This window comes from Microtus oregoni, unplaced genomic scaffold (genome assembly GCF_018167655.1).
Source record: "Microtus oregoni isolate MIOR12 unplaced genomic scaffold, Mior012 000006F_ref0000085, whole genome shotgun sequence".
Lineage (NCBI taxonomy): Eukaryota > Metazoa > Chordata > Mammalia > Rodentia > Cricetidae > Microtus > Microtus oregoni.
This window is the reverse complement of record NW_024543065.1, coordinates 41364100-41389759: the sequence shown is the minus strand read 5'-3', so window position 1 is coordinate 41389759 and position 25660 is coordinate 41364100. Positions and strand designations below refer to the sequence as shown.

The 25660-nt window shown below is 40.2% G+C and overlaps 1 protein-coding gene across 1 annotated transcript; it reads left to right on the top strand.

The window, feature by feature from the left end:
- Positions 1-419: 419 nt before the first annotated feature.
- On the top strand, positions 420-23533 carry LOC121449811 (leukocyte immunoglobulin-like receptor subfamily A member 5). Its single transcript, XM_041654483.1, is given in 10 exon segments — positions 420-453; positions 659-694; positions 2778-3062; positions 4792-5097; positions 18364-18407; positions 18410-18449; positions 18611-18646; positions 18832-19116; positions 19255-19557; positions 22447-23533. Coding segments are annotated over 10 exon segments (1506 nt in total). The 3' UTR covers positions 22584-23533.
- The last annotated feature ends 2127 nt before the right edge of the window (positions 23534-25660 follow it).

Sequence of the window (25660 nt, the reverse complement as noted above, 5' to 3'; positions counted from 1 at the left end):
TGAGATGCTTTTAATTTGAACCAATACTAGAGATATCAGCATGGAAAATTATTGTTATTGTTGCAATGTAATAATAAAAATGATGGTGATGATGATAAAAATCTATCTGATATTTAAAGGTCTGTCTATGAAGAACAATTGAATATTAGGTGATAACAAAATAGATAAAATTTCAAACAATTATTCTATTGAATCATTCAGAAAAAGCATTCGGTCTAAAATGTGTTCTAGTTACTGACATAAACTCTTCAATGTAAGAGCTGTAACACAAACCATCTTTCTTTCTCTGTCACTTATGAGGCAACAGAAGCTCATTGGCACCAGAAACCTGATGCTGTGGTCAACTGATAAACTAGATAAGCTGTTCAATTCACAGAATCCTTGCTGAGGCAGTGCCTCCTCTCAGCTCAAGCAGCACCATGATGCTCACACTGCTCACTGTGGTATGTTCTGGTGAGTCCTTCTGGGAACGAAGGGTATGGAACACCAAGGTAGAAATACAGTCTCGGAGACACTCAGGTAGATGGGCATTGGAGGGTTGGTTAATCTTTACACAATAGGGTATGGCTTCAGAGGCTTACAGACCTGGCAGAAGCAGGAGGAATTGAAATCAAGCATTGTGAGGACATGGATCAACTATCTTTTTTTTTTTTTGCAGGGTTCATCTGGGTTCAAGGGATCTGGTCACAAGTTGGTAAGTTTGTTTGCCAAACCAAGTAGAATGTTCCCATTACAGGAGAGCAGGAGGCACACAGCTCATTAGTTGAATGTGGGAATCCCTGTGGGTGAATTTCTATTGAATTGGAAAGTGGGGTGCCTGGAGAACTTGCCTGTGATAGCTCCCACACATCCAACAATTTTGCCACTCACTAAGTTAAGCTGTACAGAAAAATAGAGGGGAATGGAAGAATGCAAGGTATCTTATAGTAGGCTTCACCGCATAGTAAGTAGGGAAGCAGAGCTGGAAAGAGCAGTTCCTGTAGGACCAGAAGGGATCACGGGCATCCCAGAAACTGTATGAGGGCACTGCACATAAAGTACAGCTGCTCTTGTGCCAGGAGAGGTGGAAGAACCAGAGATTGTGCCCCAGGAATGTACAATGTAGACTGTTTTTAATATTTTCTCATATTTAGCAACATCATTTTATTCACATAAAATTTGATATCTGTTCTGACTTTTAAAAACAAGTTTTACAAGTCAGGTGTGGTGGCACATGTCTTTATTTCCAGGACTTGAGGGCCAAAGACAGGCAAAACTCTCTGAGTTTGAGGTTATCTTGGTTTACATAGTGAGTTTCAGGATATTCAGGGATATCTAGAGAGATCCTATCTAAAATATTTATTACTTCTTTGAAAATTTCATATTTTGAAAGTATTCAATCCTCTCAATACTATCCCTTACCAAACTCTAAACCCTCCAGTCCTTTCCCACCCAACTTTGTGATTAGTTCTTTTTACCTTTTGCCATCAATTCCAATGTGTGTTTCTCTTGGTGTTGGCCAGACTATCAGGTATCATATCATTAAAAGGAAACCGACTCTCCCTCTCCAGCAACCATCAAATGCTAAAACCTCCCCAACTAGTGCTGGCATTTCACGTCTGCCTTCTGCTGTTTGTACCGGGATTCTGTCTGACTGAAGTCTGCCCAGGTTTTACGCCAGCTGTCACAACCCCTTTGGGTTCATATGTGCACCTGCCAAATTGAGTTTTTAAAACTCTATTTTCTTGAAGTTGTCTACCATATATGGCACTTCCAATCTTTTCATCCCTTATTTCACAAAGATCCCCAAGTCTTGGAGTGAGATATAAATGTCTGATTTGGGGATGAGAACTCATCAATATTTAGTTCTTGACCTGCTGACCAGCTTTATTTTGGAGGGAGGTGTTCTTTGTGTTGATTACCATCTAGTATAAAGAGAATCTTCTTGAAGAGAGTTGAGAGATGCTGTGATCTATTGTGTATAGCAATAAGTCAGTAGTAGTCATTTTTATATTTTTTATTAATTTTGTATACAACCACAGTTTCCCCTCCCTCTCCTCCTCTAACTCTCCCAACCTTCCTCCAAATTACTCCCATCCACTCTTCAGAAAGGGTAAGGCCTCCCATCACCCACACCTCCAGAGAAACTAGGTAACGAGGACCCTAAGAGGGACACATGGGTTGCCCTGGGAAGGGGAAATAGATGCTATCTTCTGAGTAAACCAGGGGTGAGGGGTGGAAAAGGGAAAGAGATGGGGGATAAGAACATGAGGGAATGGAATATTTGAGTTGGTGGAGGGCTGGAGTGGGAGAGCAATGAAAGAGATATCTCGATAGAGGGAGTCATAATGGGGTTTGGGAGAAACCTGATGCTAGGGACTCCACAGGTGTCCACAAGGATGACATTAGCTAAGATTCCTAGAAATAGTGGAGAGGGTTTCTGAACTGGCCTTCCCTTGTAATCAGAGCAGTGGTAGTCATTTTAATACTGTGTCCATTTAGCAGAATAATAGTATTGGGTTCTCAACTTGGGCCTTGTTCTGCATCTTATTTTTACATATAGATGACATTTTTGTCAAAAAGTATTGATTCCTTTATAAAGTAGTTGCTCAAAATTCTCAGACCACGTTTTTGTTATAGGAAGGCTAGCTTGTGTGGTGGGTGGTCCCAATGCGTAGTGCTGGGCACTACTGGCCAGGACAAGCCTTGGGAACATGGAAAGGAGAAGGAATGCTGAACACATAGGGGGAGGGACCTCTCTGTTTTTCCTCTAAATCTGGGTCTCCTTTTCCCCACAGTGGACTCTAAGAAGCCCTTTCTGTCTGCCTGGCCAAGCCCCATCGTTCACGTTGGAGAGCATGTGGTGCTGCACTGTCGGTCTCAGCTTGGGTTCGAAATGTTCCGTCTGTTCAAGGAACTCAAGGGCCACATCCTCGAGATGCAGAACTTGAAGTCCCAGCAGAGCTTTCTGATAGGCCCCGTGACCACAGCACATGCAGGAATCTACAGATGCCAGGGATTCTACTCTAAATCTCCTTATGGATCATCAGCACTAAGTGATAGCCTGGTGATTGTGGTCACAGGTAAGAGGGCTTCTTGTGCAGAGGAGTGGTTCCTTATCCAATATTTCTAATCCAAATATTTCTACAGGAACTGTCAGTGGGAGTTCCATCAGAAGAGTGAGGACATCTTTAAGAGATTCAGGTTACGGATAATTAAATACAGGGGACTAAGTACTGAGGGATACAGGACAATAGTCATCATTTGCCACCATCCCTCTAATACCCGGAAACTGAATGTCTACAGCCTATAGCTCAAAGGTTTGCCTGTGGCTTGTGTTATGACACTGTGTGCTGAGAGCTCATCCAATAGTGAGGATGTGTTGGTATATAGGCATGTTAAAGGGGTGTAGCTAGTACCAGATGTCCTCAGAAGTTATCAGTAAGACTCTCATGGGGTCTTCAATATCCCTTTCTATTTTATGTACATGCACAAATATTTGTTTCTGGTGCCCTTAGAGGCTAGAAAAGGACATTAGATCTCTTGGAACTGGAATTACAGTCAGTTATGAGTTGCCATGTGGGTTCTGGGAAATGAACTCAGATCCTATGGAAGAGCAGATGTTACTTTTTAGCCATCTCTATAAACCCAACCCTGTTCAAGACATAAAGTGTTTGTTCCCTTTATAACTTGCTGCTTCCCTCTCTGCTCCTTTACTCTCTGTGGCAAATCATACTTCATCAGAGAATAAACAGAAGAGCTGCCTCACCTTTGACCCTCAATCTCTAAAACTTTCACCCTAGTTAAACATTTTTCACAAATGAGGTATCCAACATCAAATGGACTGGTATATATGAAAAGAAAATTCAGGTAAAATAAGAAAGTCTGGGTCTTAGAATTTATCCCCAAAAGGGAAGACAATACCTTATAACCCAAACAGCCTAAATCAGAGGAAGGGAGAGTTGGCGCTGGTGTTTGAAGGTCAGTGCGTTGAACTGTGGAAGAGACTGTACAGTCAGCTATGAAGATGGAGAATAGGTCTAATCAAAGGTCTCTAGAAACTTGGAGGGGAAAAATGAATTCTCCTCTAGACTCTCATGAAGAAAGATAGCACTAAAGGCACCTAACTTAAGCCAGCAGTGTCTATTTCAAACTTTGGACATCTAGAGTACACATGTATTTAATTTAAGCTGCACACTTGTGATCATTTGTAACAGCAACAATTGGAGTCTAACACAGATACACAAGTCAAGGACACATTACCAAAGCCAAAGAGGAAAGAGTAGGGATGTCCTGATATCAGGAAGATCAGTACACTGAGATTACCACCAGATAAAGACTGTCCACTGCTCTCACGGAGTCCAGACATGGCAGGGACCCTTTTTAGAACTAGACAGGGAGAACCTTAAGGAACATATTCTCATTTGTTTTTACTAATCCTTGCAGCCTGAAATGGATTATACTTTTTCAAAAAGAGCGTGAAACAAGCTTGCAAAGCAAGTCTGAGGTGCAGTCTTCCAGGTTGCCTCTCTTCCTTCATGATATGAAGTGAGAAAGAGGTCGATGGGAGATGAGTGCAATAGACACAGTCCTAGGACACATCGGGTGAAAACTGTCAGGTACTAATAGAAACAAAGAACTAGGAAAACACATAGAGAGCAGGAATGTGTGTGGAGGAGAATGTAGACACAGAAAATTATGAGAGACCCCAAGAAGGAGGAAAAACACAAGGAGAAAGAACCTCACTTATTTAAGGCCTAAGAGTTTGCTGAGGTAGTTTGACTCCCAAATTCACAACTTCTTTGTTCTTAGGGATCTACAGAAAGCCCTCACTCTTGGCCCTGCCAGCTCCCCTGGTGAAACCAGGAGGGACAGTGACATTGAAATGCTCATCAGAGATTGTGTTCGAGACCTTCATTCTGGTTCTGCACAGAAAGGGGCTAAGAGAGGACCCTCTGTACCTTGTTGGGGAGCCTTATGACGGTGGTGTCCAGGCCAACATCTCCATAGCACCTGTGACGACTGTACACACTGGGACCTACAGATGCTATGGTTCTGTCAGTCACCAGCCCTATGAATGGTCAGACCCCAGTGACTCCCTGGACATCAAGATCACAGGTGAGAGAGAGAGCAGGGGAGAGAACATAAACATAGAATAAAAAGTGAGAGAGAAAGTAAAACATGATTAGAGGGAATGGCTGACAGTAATAAAGAAAATCTGAAAAACAGGATCTCAGAGCGAAAGAAACAAAAACAAAGATTTGATGATGGATCGTTCTAAAAGAAGGTTAGAAAATGTGAAAAGCAGAGAAAGGAACCATGACAGATGATAGCAATAAATATACAACAGATAGCATTTTGGCCACACAAAGTATGACATTGGAGCAATACAGAGATCAGCACAGTCCATGAAAAGAAATGACACACACACTTACTATGAAATATTGCATAAATAGTAACAGCTAGTAAACTTTTAGCATAGTTCATTTGCTGAGCATATGCCTGACATGTGTGGTCACTTGTGCAAGAATGACACAAAACATTCAAAATTAATAACTTTAAAACACAGTAAAGAATTTCAAATACATAAATAGCTATTATGCTTAAATATAATGTTGGGTAATGGTGGTGACAGTAAATAGGTAGATAGTATCTTAACTAGTTCCAAGTGGTATCTCACATAAGAGAAATTCATAGACATGCAAATGTGCTACAGAAAATCCTCAGTATGTTGTTTATCTACCAATGCATAAAGAAGATGAGATAAAGTAGTAAAAATTGCAATGCTAGTGATTCTATATTTGGGGAAAATGTAGTATATTTTGGTCTTTTCTTGTGTACAATCTTATTGCCCAATCTATCATGATGCCAAAATTTTCACAATAAATTACCATTCTGGAGAATGAAAACTGTAGGATTAAACTTGTAATGGAGACCACAAGCATACAATGTCAGGAAGTGTCAGTGGGTATCCTTTCAGAGATGTAACTTTATAAATGCATTAAATACACAGTTATTGGAGAAAGCCCAGGAGAAAGAGATGGGCTGCAAACTGCTGTAGAACATTCCAGCGCTCACCTTCCCTCCCTCTCTGCCTCTCACCTCCTGATGACCCTAGCTCTTCATGTCCTTTTGACCCCAAACTAGGTAAGCACCAGGAATGCCAAGTTGCTAGGGGATCTGTGGAAGGTCACATGACATGATCAGAGGACAAACAGTACTTCAGAACTCCTCACAGTTGGCTAGTTCCTGAGTCTGTGACTCCTTTCTCTCATCATCTGGTCTCCACTCTAAAATTTTTCTCTTGAGCATTCTCCATAGTTTACCCCAATCTGACTCTTATTGATGTCTTAACACTAGAGTTCCAATAAGCTCTCTGCTTTGATATTATTTTGTGAAGGGACAGCGAGAAAAGTCCTGAATAGTCAGGAGGGAAATTGTTTAAAACTATGCATTATAATCTTCCCTGTGTCCTCAGAAGACAAAAGAGAAGGATGGATTATTATAGCTAAGCAGTGAGAGAAAAAAGAAAGCAGAGTGAAATGCCAGTGAAAATATCATCTCAGATCAGACACATTTGCAGTCAGTCTTTATTGCAGTCTTTCCATTCCCCCATATGACAATATCATAACCTCACAATCCAGGGCTCTTCAGTATCAGGTGAGGTTTGTGTTCATGGAGGACGTGAGTTCCTAATACTCCCCTGGTAAAGACACACTAACGGACACTACTGTAGCAGAGAGGCTCCGTGAAAGATTGCAGTGGTGGCAGAAGTCAAATGGCAGAGTCCAAGGGGCTCGTGATAATTCAGGGATAATGAAAGACACATAGACAGAAAGCATTCTGCCAAGGTTAATGGGAAAGTACTTCATTTTGCAGCTCCTGTATGGATGTTGAACTGCTGGCCTACATGTGAAGTTTTCTGTTTCTTCCAAAGGTCCTGTTTTTCAGAATTACATCCTGGGAAATTCCATCAGGATAGGTGTGGCGGGGCTGGTCTTACTGGCTCTGTTGATGATGTTGGCTGAGGCCTGGTGCAGTCATGAAGAGTTAAAGATGGGGAGAAGGAAAATTTACAGAACCCAACTGAAGTGAACAGATGTTGGGACAGGATGGACCCTGGATCACAGTCCATCATATGATACAGCTGTGGGATGCACCACTTCAGTATACAAGAGCACTCTTTGGAGACTAAGGAAACTACTTGGGGAAGCATCAGCAGAGGACACTGGCGATCTTAGCTCCATGTACAAATACCACACAAGATATTTTTATTTGTTCCCAAATGTCATTAATTTTGCCTCATAATTTTTAATGATCTGACTGTAACTTTTCCTGTTGTTGATAATTTTTTCTACTCCTCCTTGTTCCCTTTGGTATCTCTTCCTTTTCTCTTCATTTTTCTTCTTCTCATTGTCCCTATAGTCCTCTTACCCTTATCCTCTTCCTCCTCCCATAATAACCTTTGTTATATTATTATTATCCTTGTTCTTCTTTTCATCTTCTTTGTTCTCACTTATTAACTTTAACCACTGACATTCCTCCTTATACACTTTTGGAGATAGGGTCTTACTATATAGCCCTGCTGCCCTGACCCTGAGAGAGATCAACCTGCCTCTGTCTCCTTCATGCTGGAATTAAAGGCCCATACCACTACACCTGACTTCTCATATATTTTTACACTGTTCCATAAGCTCTCTTTTGCATGTACTTTGCTTCAGGTGCTTAAAATAAGCCAAATATTTAATTTTGCATTCTATAATAACTGCTATTGCTACTACAAAAAGAAGTATGAAGTTGAAGTAATTAAATAATTATTAAATTTCCATTTCTTCTTTATTAAGCATTTTGAAACTTAGTGTTTTAATGTACAAGTTTAAATCTCAAAGCATCACAAAAATATTAAAAGTTTATTTTACCTTAATGAGTTAGCATTCTTCATTTTATAAAACATAGTTCTGCTTTTAGAATAAAATGTAATTTTCTTTTCTTCTGAACTTATACTCTTAGCATTATTTGACCTATATACCAGTAACTTTTAGTCTCTGACTGGCTACTGGTTATCTGTGACAAAATATCTGACAGAAGCAACTTAACAAAGGAGCTGGTTTTTTGTTGTTGTTTTTTTTTTGTTTTTTTTTTTTGTTTTTTTGTCTGACAGTTGGAAATTACCATCCATCGTATCGGAAAAGGCACAGCAGCAGCAGGGGCAAAAGGAAGCTGGTCACATTGCATCTGTAGTCAGGAAGCACAACCTTGAATCTTGCTGTTCATCTCACAATTCTCCTTTTATCTCGTGCAAGACAACAGGCCATGGGATGGTTTTGCCCACACTGAGGGTAGTTCTCATTTTGGTTAAAATTCTGAAAATGTCCCCACAAACATGCCTAGTGTCTTGTCCCTCTGGTTATTTTTAATATCATAGAGTTCACAATTAATATTTACAAGTTGACAAACCTATTAGTATCCTAAATGACTTTATCTACTTAGAGTTAATCTTTTTCCATTTATTTCAGTGATAGGGGTTGTACTTGGAGCCTACTGCATCTTAAACAAATATTCTCCCATTTACCCATATCCTGATCTCATATATATATATATGAGAGAGCGTTAGAGAGAGATAAAGAGACAGAGACATGAAAAGACAGAGAGACAAACACACTCATGACCAATTTTATATAAAATATTGTTAGTTATTTTAGATTATTATGATAAAGCAGCGTTTCCAGAAGTAACTTAGAGAAGGAAGAGTTTATTTTGGTCTATAGCTCCAGAGGTATAAGAGTCTATCATGGTGGCTGGCAAAATGGTTCATCAGTTAAAAACACTGGCTGTTCTTCCGGAAGACCCACTTTCAATTCCCAGCACCCATGTGGCAGCTCACAACTATCTGTAACTCCAGTTCCAGGGGATCTGACACCCTTACATAGACAAATATGCACATAAAAAAGAGCCTAACATGGCAGGGATACATGACAAGATTGTGGAAGAAACATGAAACTGAGGGATTATACCTTTAGCTACAACACAAAGCAGAGAGAGGGAAGTACAAGTAGGATAAAGACACATAATCTCAAATCCCACTCCTGATAACATGCTTCCTCCAGCAAGGTCACACTCTCAAGCCTCCTCAATTAGGGACCAAGTGTTCAAATACCTGAGCTTTTAGGAGACATTCTCATTCAAACTACCACAAGTTCAAATAGCCAAATTTTTATTACTTTAATCTTTCTTAATTCTTTGGTGTCCTTTGTTCTTCTATATCATCATCTTGGGTCCATACTTTAGAATCTGTCTTCCATAACCTCTCTAATTCTATGACTTACTGCTCATGGTGAACTCAGGGTCTGGAAGTCAGGGTCTGAAATATCTCTCTAGAGCAGTGGTTCTCAACCTTCCTAATGCTGTAGATTTTTAGCATAGTTCCTCATGTTTTGGTGTGACCCCCAACCATAAAATTATTTTTTTGCTACTTCATAACTATAATTTTGCTATTATTATTCATAGTAAAAATATATGATATGAAGGATATCTGATATGTGACCCCCATGAAAGAGTCAATCAACCCACAAAGGGTTTGCAACCTACAGGTTGAGAACCACTGTGGTAGAGTAATGAAATCTATTGAAGGTGTTTGAGCTTTGGAGTCAGAAGTTGATCTTGGATCCTGGTCTGTTGTAGGAGCCCACTTGTTCATTCCCAGCTGCCCAGACTCGAAATAACCACACAGAAACTATATTAATTAAAACACTGCTTGACCTTCTACTTTTATTTTCTTACTGGCTAGCTCATACATCTTAATTTAACCCATTTCTAATCATCTGTGTGTGCCATGTGGCTGTGGCTTACTGGCAAGGTTCTGGATTGCCTATCCCCGGTAGTGGCTACATGGTACCTCATGACTCCACCCTCTTTCTCCTAGCATTCAGTTTACTTTTGTCCACCAAGCTCTACTCTTTTACCGTATCACAGGCCAAGACAGTTTTCTTATTCGTTACCATTAAAAGCAACACATATACAGAAGGACTTCCCACACCACTGGTCTAGGACAAACTTTCTACAGTTGTGGAATTGGGGGAAATTTCCTTGACTTAGAACTGTCTTTTCTGTCTAATATGGATCTAGAGAAAAGCTAGTGGGTGACACTCATGCTCCAAAGGCTAAAATCTCTTAGTGAGAAACCAGGAGCTGATGAAAAGCAACTACCCTTTGAAGTAAGGGACGGGAGAACAACACTGATGTTTCAGAGCAAAGAAGGAAAGAAACAACACTTCAGAATTCAGAATAGAGCTATAGAAGTCTGCTTCAGAGGGCCAAGACCCAAGATGAGAGTGCTTAGCTGCAGATGTTGAGGGAACATGACTGAAGAAGACAAGAGTCAAAGGAAGAATCAAGACACACAAAGGAATATTCTCAAAAAGTACACAATGTACTTTTTGTACCAAGAAATTAATGTCACAGAAGCAGGAGATGTTGGCACAAGAGACAAATGTATATGAGCAGAGACAAGGATAAGGACAAAGAAAATTTAACAAAAGAGACATAGAAAATAATTAACATTGGACTTATCACAGGGTGGAATGCAGGTAGAAGTGGGTATCTTGGACTAAGAGTCATAGAAATCACCATGTGGAAATCTGATCTTCGCTTTAGATTTCAGTGTGGCTATTTAGTTATGTGCACACCAAGCTCCCCCAGAGAAAAGGTGAACTGTGAAAAAAGAATTCACAGCAGAGAGATGGGTGAAGTCTGCCTCATCTCAAAAATATTGGGATGCCAGATTGAAGTCCCACCAATGGAGAGATTATTATTTCATCATTATCTCGTTATTATAATTATCACTATTCTTTTTTATTTTTTATTTTTGAGGATCTAAACAATAGAGGAGAGGGTGCCTTAGGTGCCCTTCCCCTGTAATCAGACTGTTGACTACCTTAATTGTCATCATAAAACCTATATCCAGTAACTGATGGAAGCAGATGCAGAGATCCACAGCTAAGCACGTTGCTGAGCTCCTGGAGTCTATTTGTAGAGAGGGAGGAGCAATAATATGAGCAATGGGGTCAAGACCATGTTGGGGAAACCCACAGAAACAGCTGACCTGAGCAAGTGGGAGCTCACTGACCCCAGACTGACAGGTGGGGAACCTGCATATGAACAAACTAGGCCCGCTGAATGTGGGTGACAGTTGTGTGGCTTGGACAGTTTGTGGAGGCACTATCAGTGGAACCAGTATTTATCTCTAGTGAATGAACTGGGGTTTTTTTTGGAGCCCATTCCCTATGGAGGGATTCTTTGATTAGCCTAGATACAGGGTGGAGAGCCTTGGTTCTGCCTCAAGTGATGTGACAGACTTTGTTGACTCCAAATGGGAGGCCTCACTCTCTATGAGGAGACCATGGGGGGGGGGGAGGTTAGGGAAGGTGGAGGGAGCAGAAGGAGGAAACTGGGATTGGTATGTAAAATAAGATTTTTCTAAAAATAAAAAAGGGCATAGTGTTCATCAGTATTAAATTAGAGCAACACACAGATAAGTGTAGCTTGTGTGCAGAGAAAACACACTCATGAATAGAGGCTTGGAGTAACGTTTGGTGGTTAAGCATTTATCTGGCAGATGCCCCATGGCTGATCCTCAGTATTTTAAAGATAAATAAAGCAAATAATAAGCAATTACATTGAATCTAAATACATCCAGAGATATTTAAATAATTGAAATATATGTAAATACGTTTTTCCAGTTAAATATGTTGCTGAATGAAGGTTATAAAAGTAGGCAGATAAACAATCAGAAATTATATTCAAAATGGCTATTCATACTTCTACAAATAAATCAATGAATAAACACATAGGTCACTGAAAATATTCCATATATAATTTGATTGCCAATCTACAAAGAAAGGTGGGTAAAATAAGAATAAAATTTCATGCTGATGATTCTTTAGTTTTGAAGAAAACATACCATCCTCAAGACTAAGAGGTTGCTGCTAGGTACAAACATTAGTTTGCTTCCTTTCCCAGGAGCCTACACAGCATTTTCCAGCACTACGAAGCAAGCCAGTAGGAAGGAAGTTTTCAGTTCATTCCAGCTTGGTCTTTTCAGCTAAAAGTGCATGTGTCTTCACCCATAGTGCCTTACCATCTACTTATGGTGGTCAGTCAAGAGCAATGACAGCAAGTGATGTTGTTTTCTGAACCTTGGTAGCCCCAGGAGCCTCTGTGATCAACAACTGGAGTGAAGTATCTTCTGCTTGGCACTGAGATTTTCATTTAACTATCTCTGACTTCTGAGAACAGCATTATTTACTCATGCAAGCTATTCCATTCCATCTAGCTTGCAATATTTTAATTAGTTTACAAAATTCTATATGAATTTTTCACGTACTATTAATTTTTTATTAACCTTCCATTTACTATTCTGAGGATTGTAATCTAGGTTTAAAGCCTTCCACGTTTCCTGCCTGACTGATCCTCACACCATACCTGTGAGAAAGCACATTACCTTCACCTACCCTAAGGGAGACCATTACCTGTTTGAGACTGAATATTTGTAAATGTTATCCTTCATATCTTACATGGAAATAAATATATTTGTTCCAGTGAGTATTAGTGTCCTGAGCACTGAGTCAGAATCTACAATGTGAGTAACCAGTGTCTCCCACAGTTAGGACAGGGAAGGTACAACAAAGAAATCATGAGGAAGTTTAGATAGAGAGGGTTGAGAAGAAGTTACTGCCCTTACAGAAATGAAGAAGTATGAAGCAGGAAATTACCAGAAAGCAAACACAACAGTGGTCAGGAAAAAAAAAAGGTTAACTTCTCTCTGCAAGTAAATTAGGTCTTGTTCACACCCTCCCAAAACTCCTCCTGGTACCATCTGTGGGGACCATGTTTAATTCTCTGATCAAGCCAGACAGAGGGTAGACTCAGTTCTTCCATGTTTCTCTTTTCATTTTAACATGGACTCTAAAAAGTCCCATCCTGAACTGTTCATGTTGCTGTCCCCAGGTATCAATACTGTTCAGTGAGACTCAAGCAAACATGTTGGTATCATTACTCCATTCACCTCCTGCGCTCCTCTCGGTTCCTGTCGTCACACTAGCTCATTTCTCTCACCCCTAAAGAACTTCTTCTAAGAACCCTTGTCTATTGTCATGCCTATTCTGTCCACAGGATTCTGTATGCCTGAAATATCACAATGCCTCTCTTTTTGCCATCCATGGTCAGTCAAATTTGTCTTCTCCCTACAAAATACTCTCAATTTTAGAGGAACAAATTAGCAGACATTGCCATGTGTTCCTGATAGACAGACATGTTCATTCACTAACACACTTGTGTCTTTAAAGTCAGTTCCCTGAGCCAGGAAGAGACTATAAAACACCTTTCTAACTTCCTCAGTGTGATAAGAGCAGAGAACTCTTATCTTTTTGACTCATTCAACTGTAAGCTTATTCATTATTTAAAATTTGTATTAGGGATACACAGGAACCGCACACCACCTAGAATACTGATGGACTCACCATGCTGATTCAGATCATTAGATTTTATCACAGTTTTCTGTTTATAATTCTTTTACATCCATTACTCACCTAATGGTGATTGTTTTTTAAAAGCCTTTCTGTAATGGTAATCTTAAAACAACAACGTATCTATATACTTCTTTGCTTAAAGATTTGCAATCATTTCTATTTAACATACAGTTTTACTGGGTAGAATAATTGCAGTTGATAGTTGTAGTCTTTCAGGAATTGGAGTATATTTCTGTAGGCACTTCAGATTTAAACATTTCTGTCAAATAATCCAGTCCCTAATGACTTTTCTTTGTAAGTTACTTAACATATCTGATGGCTATTCTTGGTTGCCAATTTGTCTACATCTGGAATTAACAGAAGTCCAAGTGGCTGTGTAGATTATTTTTCTTAATAAATTCTTTGACATGGGAAGGCACACTCTTTTTCTACATCTTTTGAGGTGGTAACATCCATGTTTGATCTAGGCCACTTTTTTTTTCTGGCAGTCTGTATAAAAGACATGGAAGAAGGAAGCTATCTCTCTTTGCCTGCTTGCCTTCACTAGCTGTGATGTCTATTTCTTCACTGGCATTAGAGCGTACTTCTTTGGGAAGAAGTATACTGAAGATTAGCTGAGACAACTAACCTCACAGACTGAACAACTTTTAATCAATACAAGCTTTCTCATTTGTAGCTTGTGTTTTTAATGTTCTAACTATGATATGCCATGGATAATTGCTTTTCTGATTTTCTATGATTGGCATTATATAGGCCTCTAATGACCATCAGAAAAGTCATAGGAAGCCCACTACTGTAAAAGTTTCTAGACAGACATGCAGAAAAATAATTTACAATGGAGTTACACTATAATAGTGAAACATTGTTATTACTAGACACTGCACAATAACAAATAAAAAGTCCAATGCTGTGATGGCTTACCTTGTTGGAGTTGTTGACCAGTGAGATTCCCTAGTACCCAAACAGCTATTTTCCAGAGTTCTTGTTTGCTCTCTATAACTTAATAATAAGACCCTATTGCTGAAGATACCATACACCCAAGTCACAGAACACTGAGAAATTTGTTATCAACCCTGAAGATTTATCTCTACTACCTAACTATCATAGTCATGTAAAGCACTATGCTTATTACTGAAAGAGAAAAGTAATAATCTGTCTTACCCAGTTGTTAACCCTGTAAACTACAATAATGATGCTCCTGGAAAGACATGCCCACTGAGCAATAGCTGCACAAATACCATGGGTGTAAACAATCACCTTCTGATTGGATTTATGTCCTGCTTTACAATATAAAACTTATACTTAGGATTATTACTGAGGCTAAGTACCTATGGTCAAACAATAGGTCATTGACCCTAAGGAAAAAATTATTGCTATTCTTCTAAATGGACATTGTATTAAGCTGAATTTATTCTTTTTTATTTTTGTTTTAATTGAGCTAAACATTTTTTTCTGCTTCTATCCCTTCCTCCCTTTTTCCTTACCCTCTTCTGTGACTTCCACACTCTCAATTTGCTCAGGCTAACTTGTCTTTCACTCCTTCCCATGTAGATCTATGTATATCTCTGTTAGGGTCTTCTGGTGTCTAGGTTGTCTGGAGTTGTGGACTGTAGGTTGTCTTTGTTTCTTTGCTTTATGTCTAGAAGTCACTTATGAGTGAGTATATATTATATTTGTCTTTGTGGATCTGAGTTACCTCACTCAATATGTTTTTCCCTAGTCAATATGTTTTTCCCTATATCTATCAATTTGCATGCAAATTTCAAGATGTCATTATTTTTTCTTACCACTATATAATACTCCATTGTGTAAATGTACCATATTTTCTTTATTCATTATTTGGTTGAGGGTCATCTAGGTTGTTTCCAGATTTTGGCTCTTACAAATAATGCTGCTATGAACATAGTTGAGCACCTGTCCTTGCGGTATGATTGAGCATTCTTTTCGTATATACCCAAGAGCGGTATTGCTGGGTCTTGAGGTAGACTGTTTCCTAATTTTCTGAGAAATTGCCATACTGATTTCCAAAGTGAAGACAAAACAGCAACCTACATGATGGAGGAAGGTCATCTGTCTATCTGTTGCTTTCATTGGTTAATTAATAAAGAAAGCTGCTTGGCCTGATAGGGCAGAATTTAGATAGGTGGAGTAGACTGAACAGAATGCTGGGAAGAAAGGAGGTGAAGCAGATGCAATAGCTCTCCTCTCCAAGATGGACGAAGGTTAAGATCCTTCCTAGTAAGACACCACCTCGTGGTACTACACAGATTATTAGAAATGGGCTAATCAAGATGTGAGAATTAGCCAGTAAGAGGCTAGAGCTAATGGGCTAAGCAGTGTTTAAAAGAATACAGTTTCCATGTAATTATTTCCGGTAAAGCTCCAGGTGGCCGGGAGCCCTCCCGGGCAGCAGGAAGCAGCCCACAGCTCTGTACTACACCTACATAATGGGAAAAGATCTTTACCAATTCTACGTTTGACAGAAGACTAATCTCCAAAATATAAAAAGAACTCAAGAAACTTGACATCAAAAGAACAAATAATCCAACAAAAATGGGGTACAGACCTCAAGAGAACTATCAACAGACGAATCTCAAATAGCTGAAAGACCATTAAGGAAATACTCAACATCTTTTTTTTAATATTTATTTATTTATTATGTATGCAATATTCTGTGTGTATGTCTGCAGGCCAGAAGAGGGCACCAGACCCCATTACAGATGGTTGTGAGCCACCATGTGGTTGCTGGGAATTGAACTTAGGACCTCTAGGAAGAGAGGCAATGCTCTTAACCTCTGAGCCATCTCTCCAGCCTGGAAATACTCAACATCTTAACCTTCAGAGAAATCCAAATCAAGCAACTCTGAAATTTCATCTTATACCTGTCAGAAGAGCTAAGATAAAAAACACTGATAACAGCTTATGCTGGAGAGGATGGGGGTAAGGGGAACACTCCTCCATTGCTGGTGGAAGTACAAATATAAGCTGAATTTTAATGACTTATTTTTTTTTAAAGATTTATTTATTTATTTGTTTGTTTGTTTGTTTATTATGTATACAATATTCTGTCTGTGTGTGTTTGCAGACCAGAAGAGGGCAGAAGACCTCATTTACAGATGGTTGTGAGCCACCATGTGGTTGCCGGGAATTGAACTCATGACCTTTGGAAGAGCAGGCAATGCGCTTAACCACTGAGCCATCTCTCCAGCCCATGACTTATTGTTATATAACAGATTAATGCATCTCTAAACCTCATCAGAGAAGATTATTTATGCAGTGATAATTGTTGGCATGGAGATCCACATCTGGTCAAGGTTCAGAAAATAAGAGACTGAGGAATGCTCAGCTGTAAATGGCACATCCTTTTCCTACCAAGGCTCAGATATGGAAGAGGAGAGAAAAAAAATTGTAAGAGTCAGAGATTGTGGCTATCTACAAGGAAACAGCACGGCAGCTTAACACACAAAATGACAGCAATTGAGACTATATGTATAAGAACTGTGCAAGATCAAACTAGACCAAATCCAGCATAAAGATGTGAGGATGATGCGAATTTCCACCCACATCTATCAGATATTGGTAACTGAAAGCTGTGGAGAAAGGGTGAAAAGGTGTAGTCTCTGGTACATCAACCATGCTTCATTGGAAGGCCACATATCCAAGACTAAATTGGACTTGATGGATTTAAAAAAAACAAAAACCAAAAAGGACACAAAGTTGATCATGTAAGGAAGGAGCTGTATCTAAGATGAGTAGGGAGGGGTGGATAAAATCAAAACATTGTATGAAATCCTCAAAGAACTCATAAAAACTTTAATATTTCCTATTTCCTTAACTATGAACCTTTATAACATGTACATTTTGCAAGAGTAAGACGGGGCCTCTAAACGCTGTACAAGTTTCACTTCTCAAAACAATTGATGTTCCTCTTTACTGAGTAATCTTACTGAAGTTAATGTCACTGTTCATCTCTGGGTGCCTCCCTTTTCCAAAGCCTAAGGACTAACTTCATTTAAATATTTAGTAAGTGTTAACTTCTCTTTTTTTTTTCTGTCTCCTTGTATTATAGAAAGCTATAGAAGGTTTCCCAACATTTACAGTGACTATCTAAATCCTTGTGAGATCTGTGAGTCCAAGGAAGGAACCTGCAGGTATCAGCAAGGAATCTCGTGTCTGATACTGACACCCATATAATGAGGGTGAAGGGGAAAGTGATTCATTGTTTGGATAGAGGAAGAACAATTGTTACATTTACAAGGCAATTGGGAGAGATAACACAATCTAGCATGTAAAAATCCTAAATAATCTCAAAATCAGTTCCATGTGAGCCACAAATATAAGTGTTTGGTATCTTGCTTTGAACTCACCCAGAAATATCAGTTTGCACATTCCCCCAAAACATCTTCAGAGTTAGAAATATGAATGAGGAGAGTAAAGGTTTCATGATATTGTAGATATGGACAGGACGGAGAGAAAACCCCATGTGGAGGCTCTTAGTCCTCAGTCACAATTACCTGGGAGTTATTTCTGATGAAGAGATGAGGTATATTTGAAACTATTTGTTGGAATTAGAGAGGAAGAGAACTGGGGCTGGTTAAGGCCCTGTTACTCTCTCCAGTGTCATCAATAGACCTTATGCCCCACTTAGCCATGTCTTGTGACATACTCACTCTTGAAGAGGACACTTCCTCTTATTTTTATTTCCAATGCTTTATATGCAATTCAGGGCCTTCCTCTTGCTAGATAAACATTCCACCAGTGAGCCAGTTGCGTAGGACTTCCTCTTCTTGATGTGACAGCCCATTATTGAGAGCACAGTGTCTTGGTGGTCACCTTCTGTGTTGATCTGTCCTGACAGTCACTGCGGTCTCATTCATCTGCACAGCTGGGACTCCTGGGAGGGAGACATCATGATCTTCACTTTTACAGTGTTCTTTCATCTTGGTGAGATTTGAAAAATGGAGGGATCATCCATGTCTGGGAGGGACTTCAGGCTATAACCATGCTCTGACTTATCGGGAGACCCAATGGTCTTGAGTGGCTTTGAAGAGGAGAGGATTTTCTCAAACTTCAGGGAGAAAATCTCACAGAGAAATCTCTTTCAGGGCTGAGTCTGGAACCCAGGACAACGATGGTGGCAGGTGAGTCATTCTCCCCACCTTGTCAGATGCTGTTTCCACATTGAAATCAGTTGACCACCCCTGTGTACTGGATATGGACAAAAACAAGTGTGGGTTGATTTGCAGGATGCTTTGATGATAGTGGAGATTAGAGGTAGAATATAGGAAAGGACTACCCTGAGATATAGCATTTCATTTTCTTACAGAAAAATTGCACAAACCCACCATCTGGGCTGAACCAGACTCTGTGGTCACCAAGGGACTGTCTGTTGATATCTTCTGTTTTGGAACCCAGGAAGTCCAGAAGTACTATCTATATAAAAAGGGGCGTTTAAAACCCTTGAAGATACAGACCTCACTGGAGCCTGGGAACAAGGTCAACTTTTCCATTCCATTTATCACAGAATATGATGCAGGACTATACTACTGCTGCTATTTCAGCCCTTCTAACTTGTCAGAATGCAGTGACTTCCTAGAGCTTGTGGTCACAGGTAAGAGCACTCTCAAGGGTCCCAAATTCAGGTTATTCCCTGAGAAAGGGAATTTGCTCTCAGGAAATCTTCTCACAGCCCAGTCTTTAGATAATGTTGAAGGCATTTTCCAGTCAACTTTCCTGTCTTCTATTTTAGGATTCTACAGCAAACCCAACATCTCAGCCCTTCCAAGATCCCTCGTGACCTCGGGAGGGAATGTCACCCTCCAGTGTAGCTCACATCAGGGATATGAAAGATACATCCTTACCAAGGAAGGAGAACAGAATGTGTCCTGGACTCAGGATTCCCAGAAACAACCCAATGGACATTTTATGGCCTTGTTTCTTGTGGGGCCAGTGACTTCCAAACACAGATGGGCCTTCAGATGCTATGGCTACTATGAGAGAACCTCCCAGATGTGGTCAATGCCCAGTGAGACCCTGCAACTCCTCCTTGTAGGTAAAGCAATCTTATCTTTGACATTTATTTTAAGCCCATAAATTCTTTGCATGAGCTCTATTCTAGAGGAGTACAATATAGCTGAAAAACATTTGAGGGATGCTTAGGGGTCTTGATGTAGGGAAACAGCAAGACCTGCGAGAAAACATGAATGAGAGTGGAAGGTGTTTGGCATGGGCTATGCCATTAATACCTGGCCCATGTTTTCTCTGAGACCATCTAGGAACTCCTCTGTTTTGATCCATAAGGACCATGTCTAGGTACTTAGAGAGACTATGACCCTCCAATGTCATGGTGACACTCACTATAATAGATTTGTTGTATCTAATTAAGGGAAACACTACATCCCAGCCTGATGTGACCTGCATCCCAGGCTTAACTCTCTCAGGCTGATGTCACATTGGTCCCTGTAAGCAGCTCCTACATTCATCAGTATACAAGGTACATATATACTGTGTCCTCCATGTGACCATTTACAAATGGCCTTTGGATATCCTAAACACAAGTGAGGATCCTCAGTCCTATAAGAGATTCATATTCTACAAGTATCATGCTGGGGAGCCTGAATGGTCATCACAAGTTTGAAGAGTGAAGTCCCAGGAAAGATGAAAGGCTGAAATACAGGAGTTTTATAAGTGTAAATGAGTGAGAAGAATAGGCAGAGGAGGCATGTCTAGTGTGGACTTATATAAAAAAGACAGAAAAATACACCTGGGTTTTAAAGACAGAAACTCACCCATATGTGGAGCATGCTGAGTAGACAGGATTAGTTAGCCAGTGACTGCCAGGGATCAGACTGTCTCTCCTTCTTTAGTCCTGGAATCACAAGGGCCAACTACAGCACACAAATTTTGTTTTCTGTTTTTACAGACAGTCTTTGTTTTGCAGGGTTGTTTTTAAATAATATCTGATCATTTTTATTTATTTTTATATTTTCATATGTGTAAAAGGTGAAATGTGATCATATTTACTCACATACTTTGCCCTTCCAACTCTCCTCATACACCCCTCTCCTAATTTGACATCTCTTTTATAGTCTCCTAGTTCAGTTAGTGCTGCCCATATGTGCATAGGTGTGGGTCCATGAGAGCATTGAAAAATCTACTACCAGCCATACATTCAAAGGAGAATGTTCTCCTCCCCTATCACCTGCCAACTGCCAATAAATCATCAGTAGTAAGACAAGACACTTATATATGATCTACCCATCTGGGCCAGAGTTTTGACTGGCTTTATCTCGTGTAAGTCTTGTTTATTCTTGATACTTTCATGCATTTATAAAATGTATTTTAATCATATTCTTCTACTACTACTACCTCCCTCCAACTCTCCCTAGTTTCTCTATCTCATCTCCCTTTTAATTTCATATCCTCTTTAAAAACTTATTATTAATCTCCCATATGTGTATGTATGTGGGCCATCCACTAGGGTTTGGTCAACCTATCAGTGTTCGCATCTACAAAGGAGATTGACTCTCTCACCCCAGCAGTCGCCCACAGATCCTCAGATAGGGGTGAAGCTTTGAGGGTCCCTTCCTCTGATAGGCTGGATTTTTAACTGGATTAAGTTTTTACAGGTCTTAGGTAGGGAACTACAGTTTCTCTGAGTTGATACGTCCAACAGTTCATGCAATACAGGAATCAGCATTTCACAGCTATCTTCTATGTCTTCTGGTTCTTATATTCCTTCCAGCCCCTCTTCCATGATGCTCTCTGAGTGTTGGCTCTGAGGAGTTGATATAAATGTCCTATCCAGAGCTGAGTACTCACAGTTAAAATAGACACTTTGAACAGTTAGGAGTCTCTACATTTATCACTACCCACTGAAGAAAGATGTGTTTCCCACCAGAGTTGAGAGTAGCACAAATATGTGCATATGAATATATACAGTTAGAATGTAGTTTGACAATATGAACATTTAGCAAAACAAGAGTGAGTTCCCCACACCTAGGGCTTATGATCTCCCTAGCCAAGGGTCTTTGTCCATGTTTACAGCACAATGCATAGAATCCTTCTTGTGGTTCAGGCCTTATGTCAATACCAGTAAGCAATTTTACCAAAGATGACTATTATAACATGCAGGGTTCAGAGCTAGATAAAACAGACCATCATGTCATTTCTTACCCTGAAGCCTGCATAACACTTTGTGGAAATAGCTGAGAGAGAGAACTACATAGTCAGTTTGAGGTTGCATTCTGTTTGTACTGCCACACAAATTAGTGATATCTTTAGCAAGAGGCGATTACAATCTAGTTATAATAGACAACTAAGAGCAATGGCTCTTGTATTGTTCTGGGTACTTCTTAGGTGTCCCTGATGAATAACACATAAGGAAGTATTCTGTACCTGGCAATAAGATTTTCAATTATTAACCAATACTTTCTGGAAGCAACATTGTCAACGCATACAGGATACTTCTGTTTCAACTCCCTTTTAAATATATACAAACTAGAGGATTTCATTAGGATTTCAAAATATATCCTTAGTTTTGATTAACCTTTTTGCCACCTGTTCACTCTACTTAAATTTTCTTTGCCAACTGCTCTCTCTACTTAAGCCTTGAACCACAAGTAGTCTACTTTTCATGACTATGTTCTCAGTCTATGCTTCATATTATTAATAAATATACTGTATATTAATAATGTATAAAATATTTTGCATTGTTGATAAAAGTTGAATATAGTCATATAAATTTCAGTGAATTATTCAATTAATTTAATAACTGGAACATATGCATTTTCATGGCCTTATATTTACTAAATAATAAATATACATTAAAAGCTATTGACTTCTGTACATTATTTTCTCTTATTGATACAGGTGTTTATTTCACTTGCTTTTCAATTTGGTACTCTACTGATTTTATTGTCCTATTTGTCCAAATTCCCAGATTCACACTCACAAGATCATACAGTGGAGAATCTCATCAGGATGGCTGTGGCTGGCTTGGTTCTGGTGGTTCTTGGGATTCTACTTTTTGAGGCACAAAACAGTCAGAGAAGTCACCAAGATTCAGGATGGAGGTGAACCAGAGAGAATGGTGAATCTATCTCTTAATGTGGTAGAGGCTTGAAGATGAATCTTACAAGTAGAAGAAATCATGGAAGTAAATTTGTGGTATAAGTGTTTGAACGCTGTTGCATACCCTGAAGAGAACAACATATTTGGGTGCAGGGAAAATGTCAAAGAGATCTGTGAAGAGGACTCTACACCCACTAAGTTAGAACAGTCTGGTGGCTTGAATGAGATGGCCTTCAAAGTCTCAGGCATTTGAATGCTTGGTCCTCATCTGGTGATGCTGTTTGGAGAGGCTTAGGACATGTGGTCTTGTCGGAAGAATTGTGTAACTGGGCTAGGTTTTGAAGCCTTAAGGCTCATCATTTCTAGCTCACTCTTGTGTGTTCATTTCTACAAGACTGAAATATTTCACTCTGCAGGGAATCTTCTTAAGTCAGAAGCCAAACAACTCAAAATAACCCCAGAAAGGCTCTGAAACTAACAAGATTTACTAGGTCCTTTTTTTTCTAAGAGTTAACAAGAAGAGCTGTTGTGAGTTACTCTTAGACAAGGTAAGCTGCAAAGAAGAATCCGAGACCAGATCTACTTCCTGGAAAAATAAAGAAACAACTGAGCTGCCTAGAAGAGGTTTGGACTGGAGTCACCTGGAAAAGACACTCTCCAATATGTTTAGCTTGCCTGAAAGTTCTGAAATGTGCCCTTTGTGAGTTGTCACTCATGGTAGAGTCATTTCTGCTCCTGTAAATTACCTCAATAAAACTCATTGGTTCACTAGATTGGACTTTAATGGTATCCATACTTTTGTCTGTCATTGACTCCCTATTGAGAGCGAGTACACATGTATGCTGTATCTCCCAGGACAAGTCTTGCCACAAAACAACTCTTTCCTCTTGCTCTTGTAATTCAAGATGTAAGCTGTCAGCTTTCTTTTCCTGCTACCATGCCTTCACTCTGCCATCATGAACTAATCCTCTGGAACTTTAAATGCAAATAAACTGCTTGTTATATAATGTACCTTAGTTATGGTGTTTTGTCATAGCAATAGAAAAGTAAATTATATAGAAGTCAGTACCGGGGGTGGGATATTGTGACAAGCCTGATCATGCAGTCTTTTTAGAGGAATGTGGAAGATTTCATGATTTTGGAACAGAGAAGAGGTTGAAAGCTGTAAGCAGGGCTTAATTGGCTATCCTAGTGGGAACCCTGGAAGACAGTGCTAAAAGCACGCAAGACTATAGAGAGAGACCTTGCTGGAGATGTTTCAGAGGGAAGCAAGGACTTTAACAGCAACCCAGTGAGAGGCCATCCTGTGATATTTTGGCAAATGATGTCTGTCTTCTGCTCTTGCCCTAAGAACTTGTCTGAAACTAAATTAAAAGTTAATGGACAGCATCCCTGTAAACATACCATTTAAACAGTCCAGGGAAACAGGCAAGTCAACTGAAGATCTTCACCACTCTCTACTCTCCTCCAAATGCAATCCCTCAGCCTCATCCCTGGCTTTGCAATAGAGTACTGGTTTCAGCATTCCTCACTCTCTGCCTATATCTCCTATGAAACCCACATGTTTTCCCCAACTTCCAGCCCCTAACTATAACAGGCACCCCTGTTATCCCAGAAGCCATGCCTATGAGAAAATCAGGTAGGCTGCCTGCAGATCTTCTCTCCTCCTTTTGCTCTCCTAGATCCAATTCCTAGTCTCATTTCCAGTTCTTCTGCAGAACACCTGTGGCAGACTTTAATGTCTGCTGCTTCTATCTCCAGTGGATCCTACAGAACTTCCCATTCAAACTACCCTTCCTCCACTCATTGATTTGTTCCAGTCTCCAATGCCAGTAGGCAGTCCCTATTAATCCAAGGACCTTTCCTTCCAAGACAACAACTATGCTGAAGGCTGATTCATACCAATCTTCCTACCCCTCCAGATCAAAACCTTCCAGTGTCATCCCTGCTTCTGTAGCAGAACCTCTGGAGTGAATGATCTCCAATGTCTTGTCATATTCTAAGGAGATAAACAGACCCTAGTTGAACACTCTGCTCAGATTCATCATGTGACCACTTTCTTTTTTTTTTATTGAGTAAAGGAGAAAAAAAAAACAAGTTTCTACCTCCTCCCAGCCTCCCATTTCCCTCCCCCTCCTCCCACCCTTCTCCTCCTCCTCCCACTCCTCTCCCCCTCCCTCTCCAGTCCAAAGAGCAGTCAGGGTTCCCTGCCCTGTGGTAAGTCCTAGGTCCTCCCCTCTCCGTCCATTCCTAGGAAGGTGAACACCCAAACTGGCTAGGCTCCCACAAAGCCAGCACATTACGTAGGTTCAAAACCCCACACCATTGTCCTTGGCTTCTCATCAGCCCTCATTGTTCGCCATGCTCATAGAGTCCAGTTTTATCCCATGCTTTTTCAGTCACAGTCCAGCTGGCCTTGGTGAGCTCCCAATAGATCAGCTCCACTGTCTCAGTGGGTGGGTGCACCCCTCGTGGTCCCGACTTCTTTGCTCATGTTCTCCCTCCTTCTGCTCCTCATTGGGACCTTGGGAGCTCAGTCCAGTGCTCCAGTGTGGGTCTCTGTCTCTATCTCCATCCATCACCAGATGAAGGTTCTATGATGATATGCAAGATATTCGTCAGTATTGCTATAGGATAGGGTCATTTCAGGTTCCCTATCCTCAGCTGCCCAAGGAACTAACTGGGGACCTCGGCTTGGGCATCTGGGAGCCACTCTAGGTTCAAATCTCTTGCCAACTCTAAGGGTGGCTCCCTTAACTAAGAATTGTGCTTCCGTGCTCCCCTATCTAACCTTCCTTTATCCCAATCCTCCTTTTTCCCCAAGTTCCCCCCATTCTCCCCTTCTTCCTTTTCTCTCCCCATCTCCCCTTACCCCCATCCCACCCCACCCCCAAGATCTCAATTTTCTCCCCGGCAATTTTGTCTACTTCCCATAGCCAAGAGGACAACTATATGTTATTCCTTTGGTTCACTTTCTTACTTAGCTTCTTTGGGATCACCAATTGTAGACTCCATGACCCTTATTTATGGCTAGAAACCAATTATGAGTGAGTACATCCCATATTCATCTTTTTGGGTCTGGG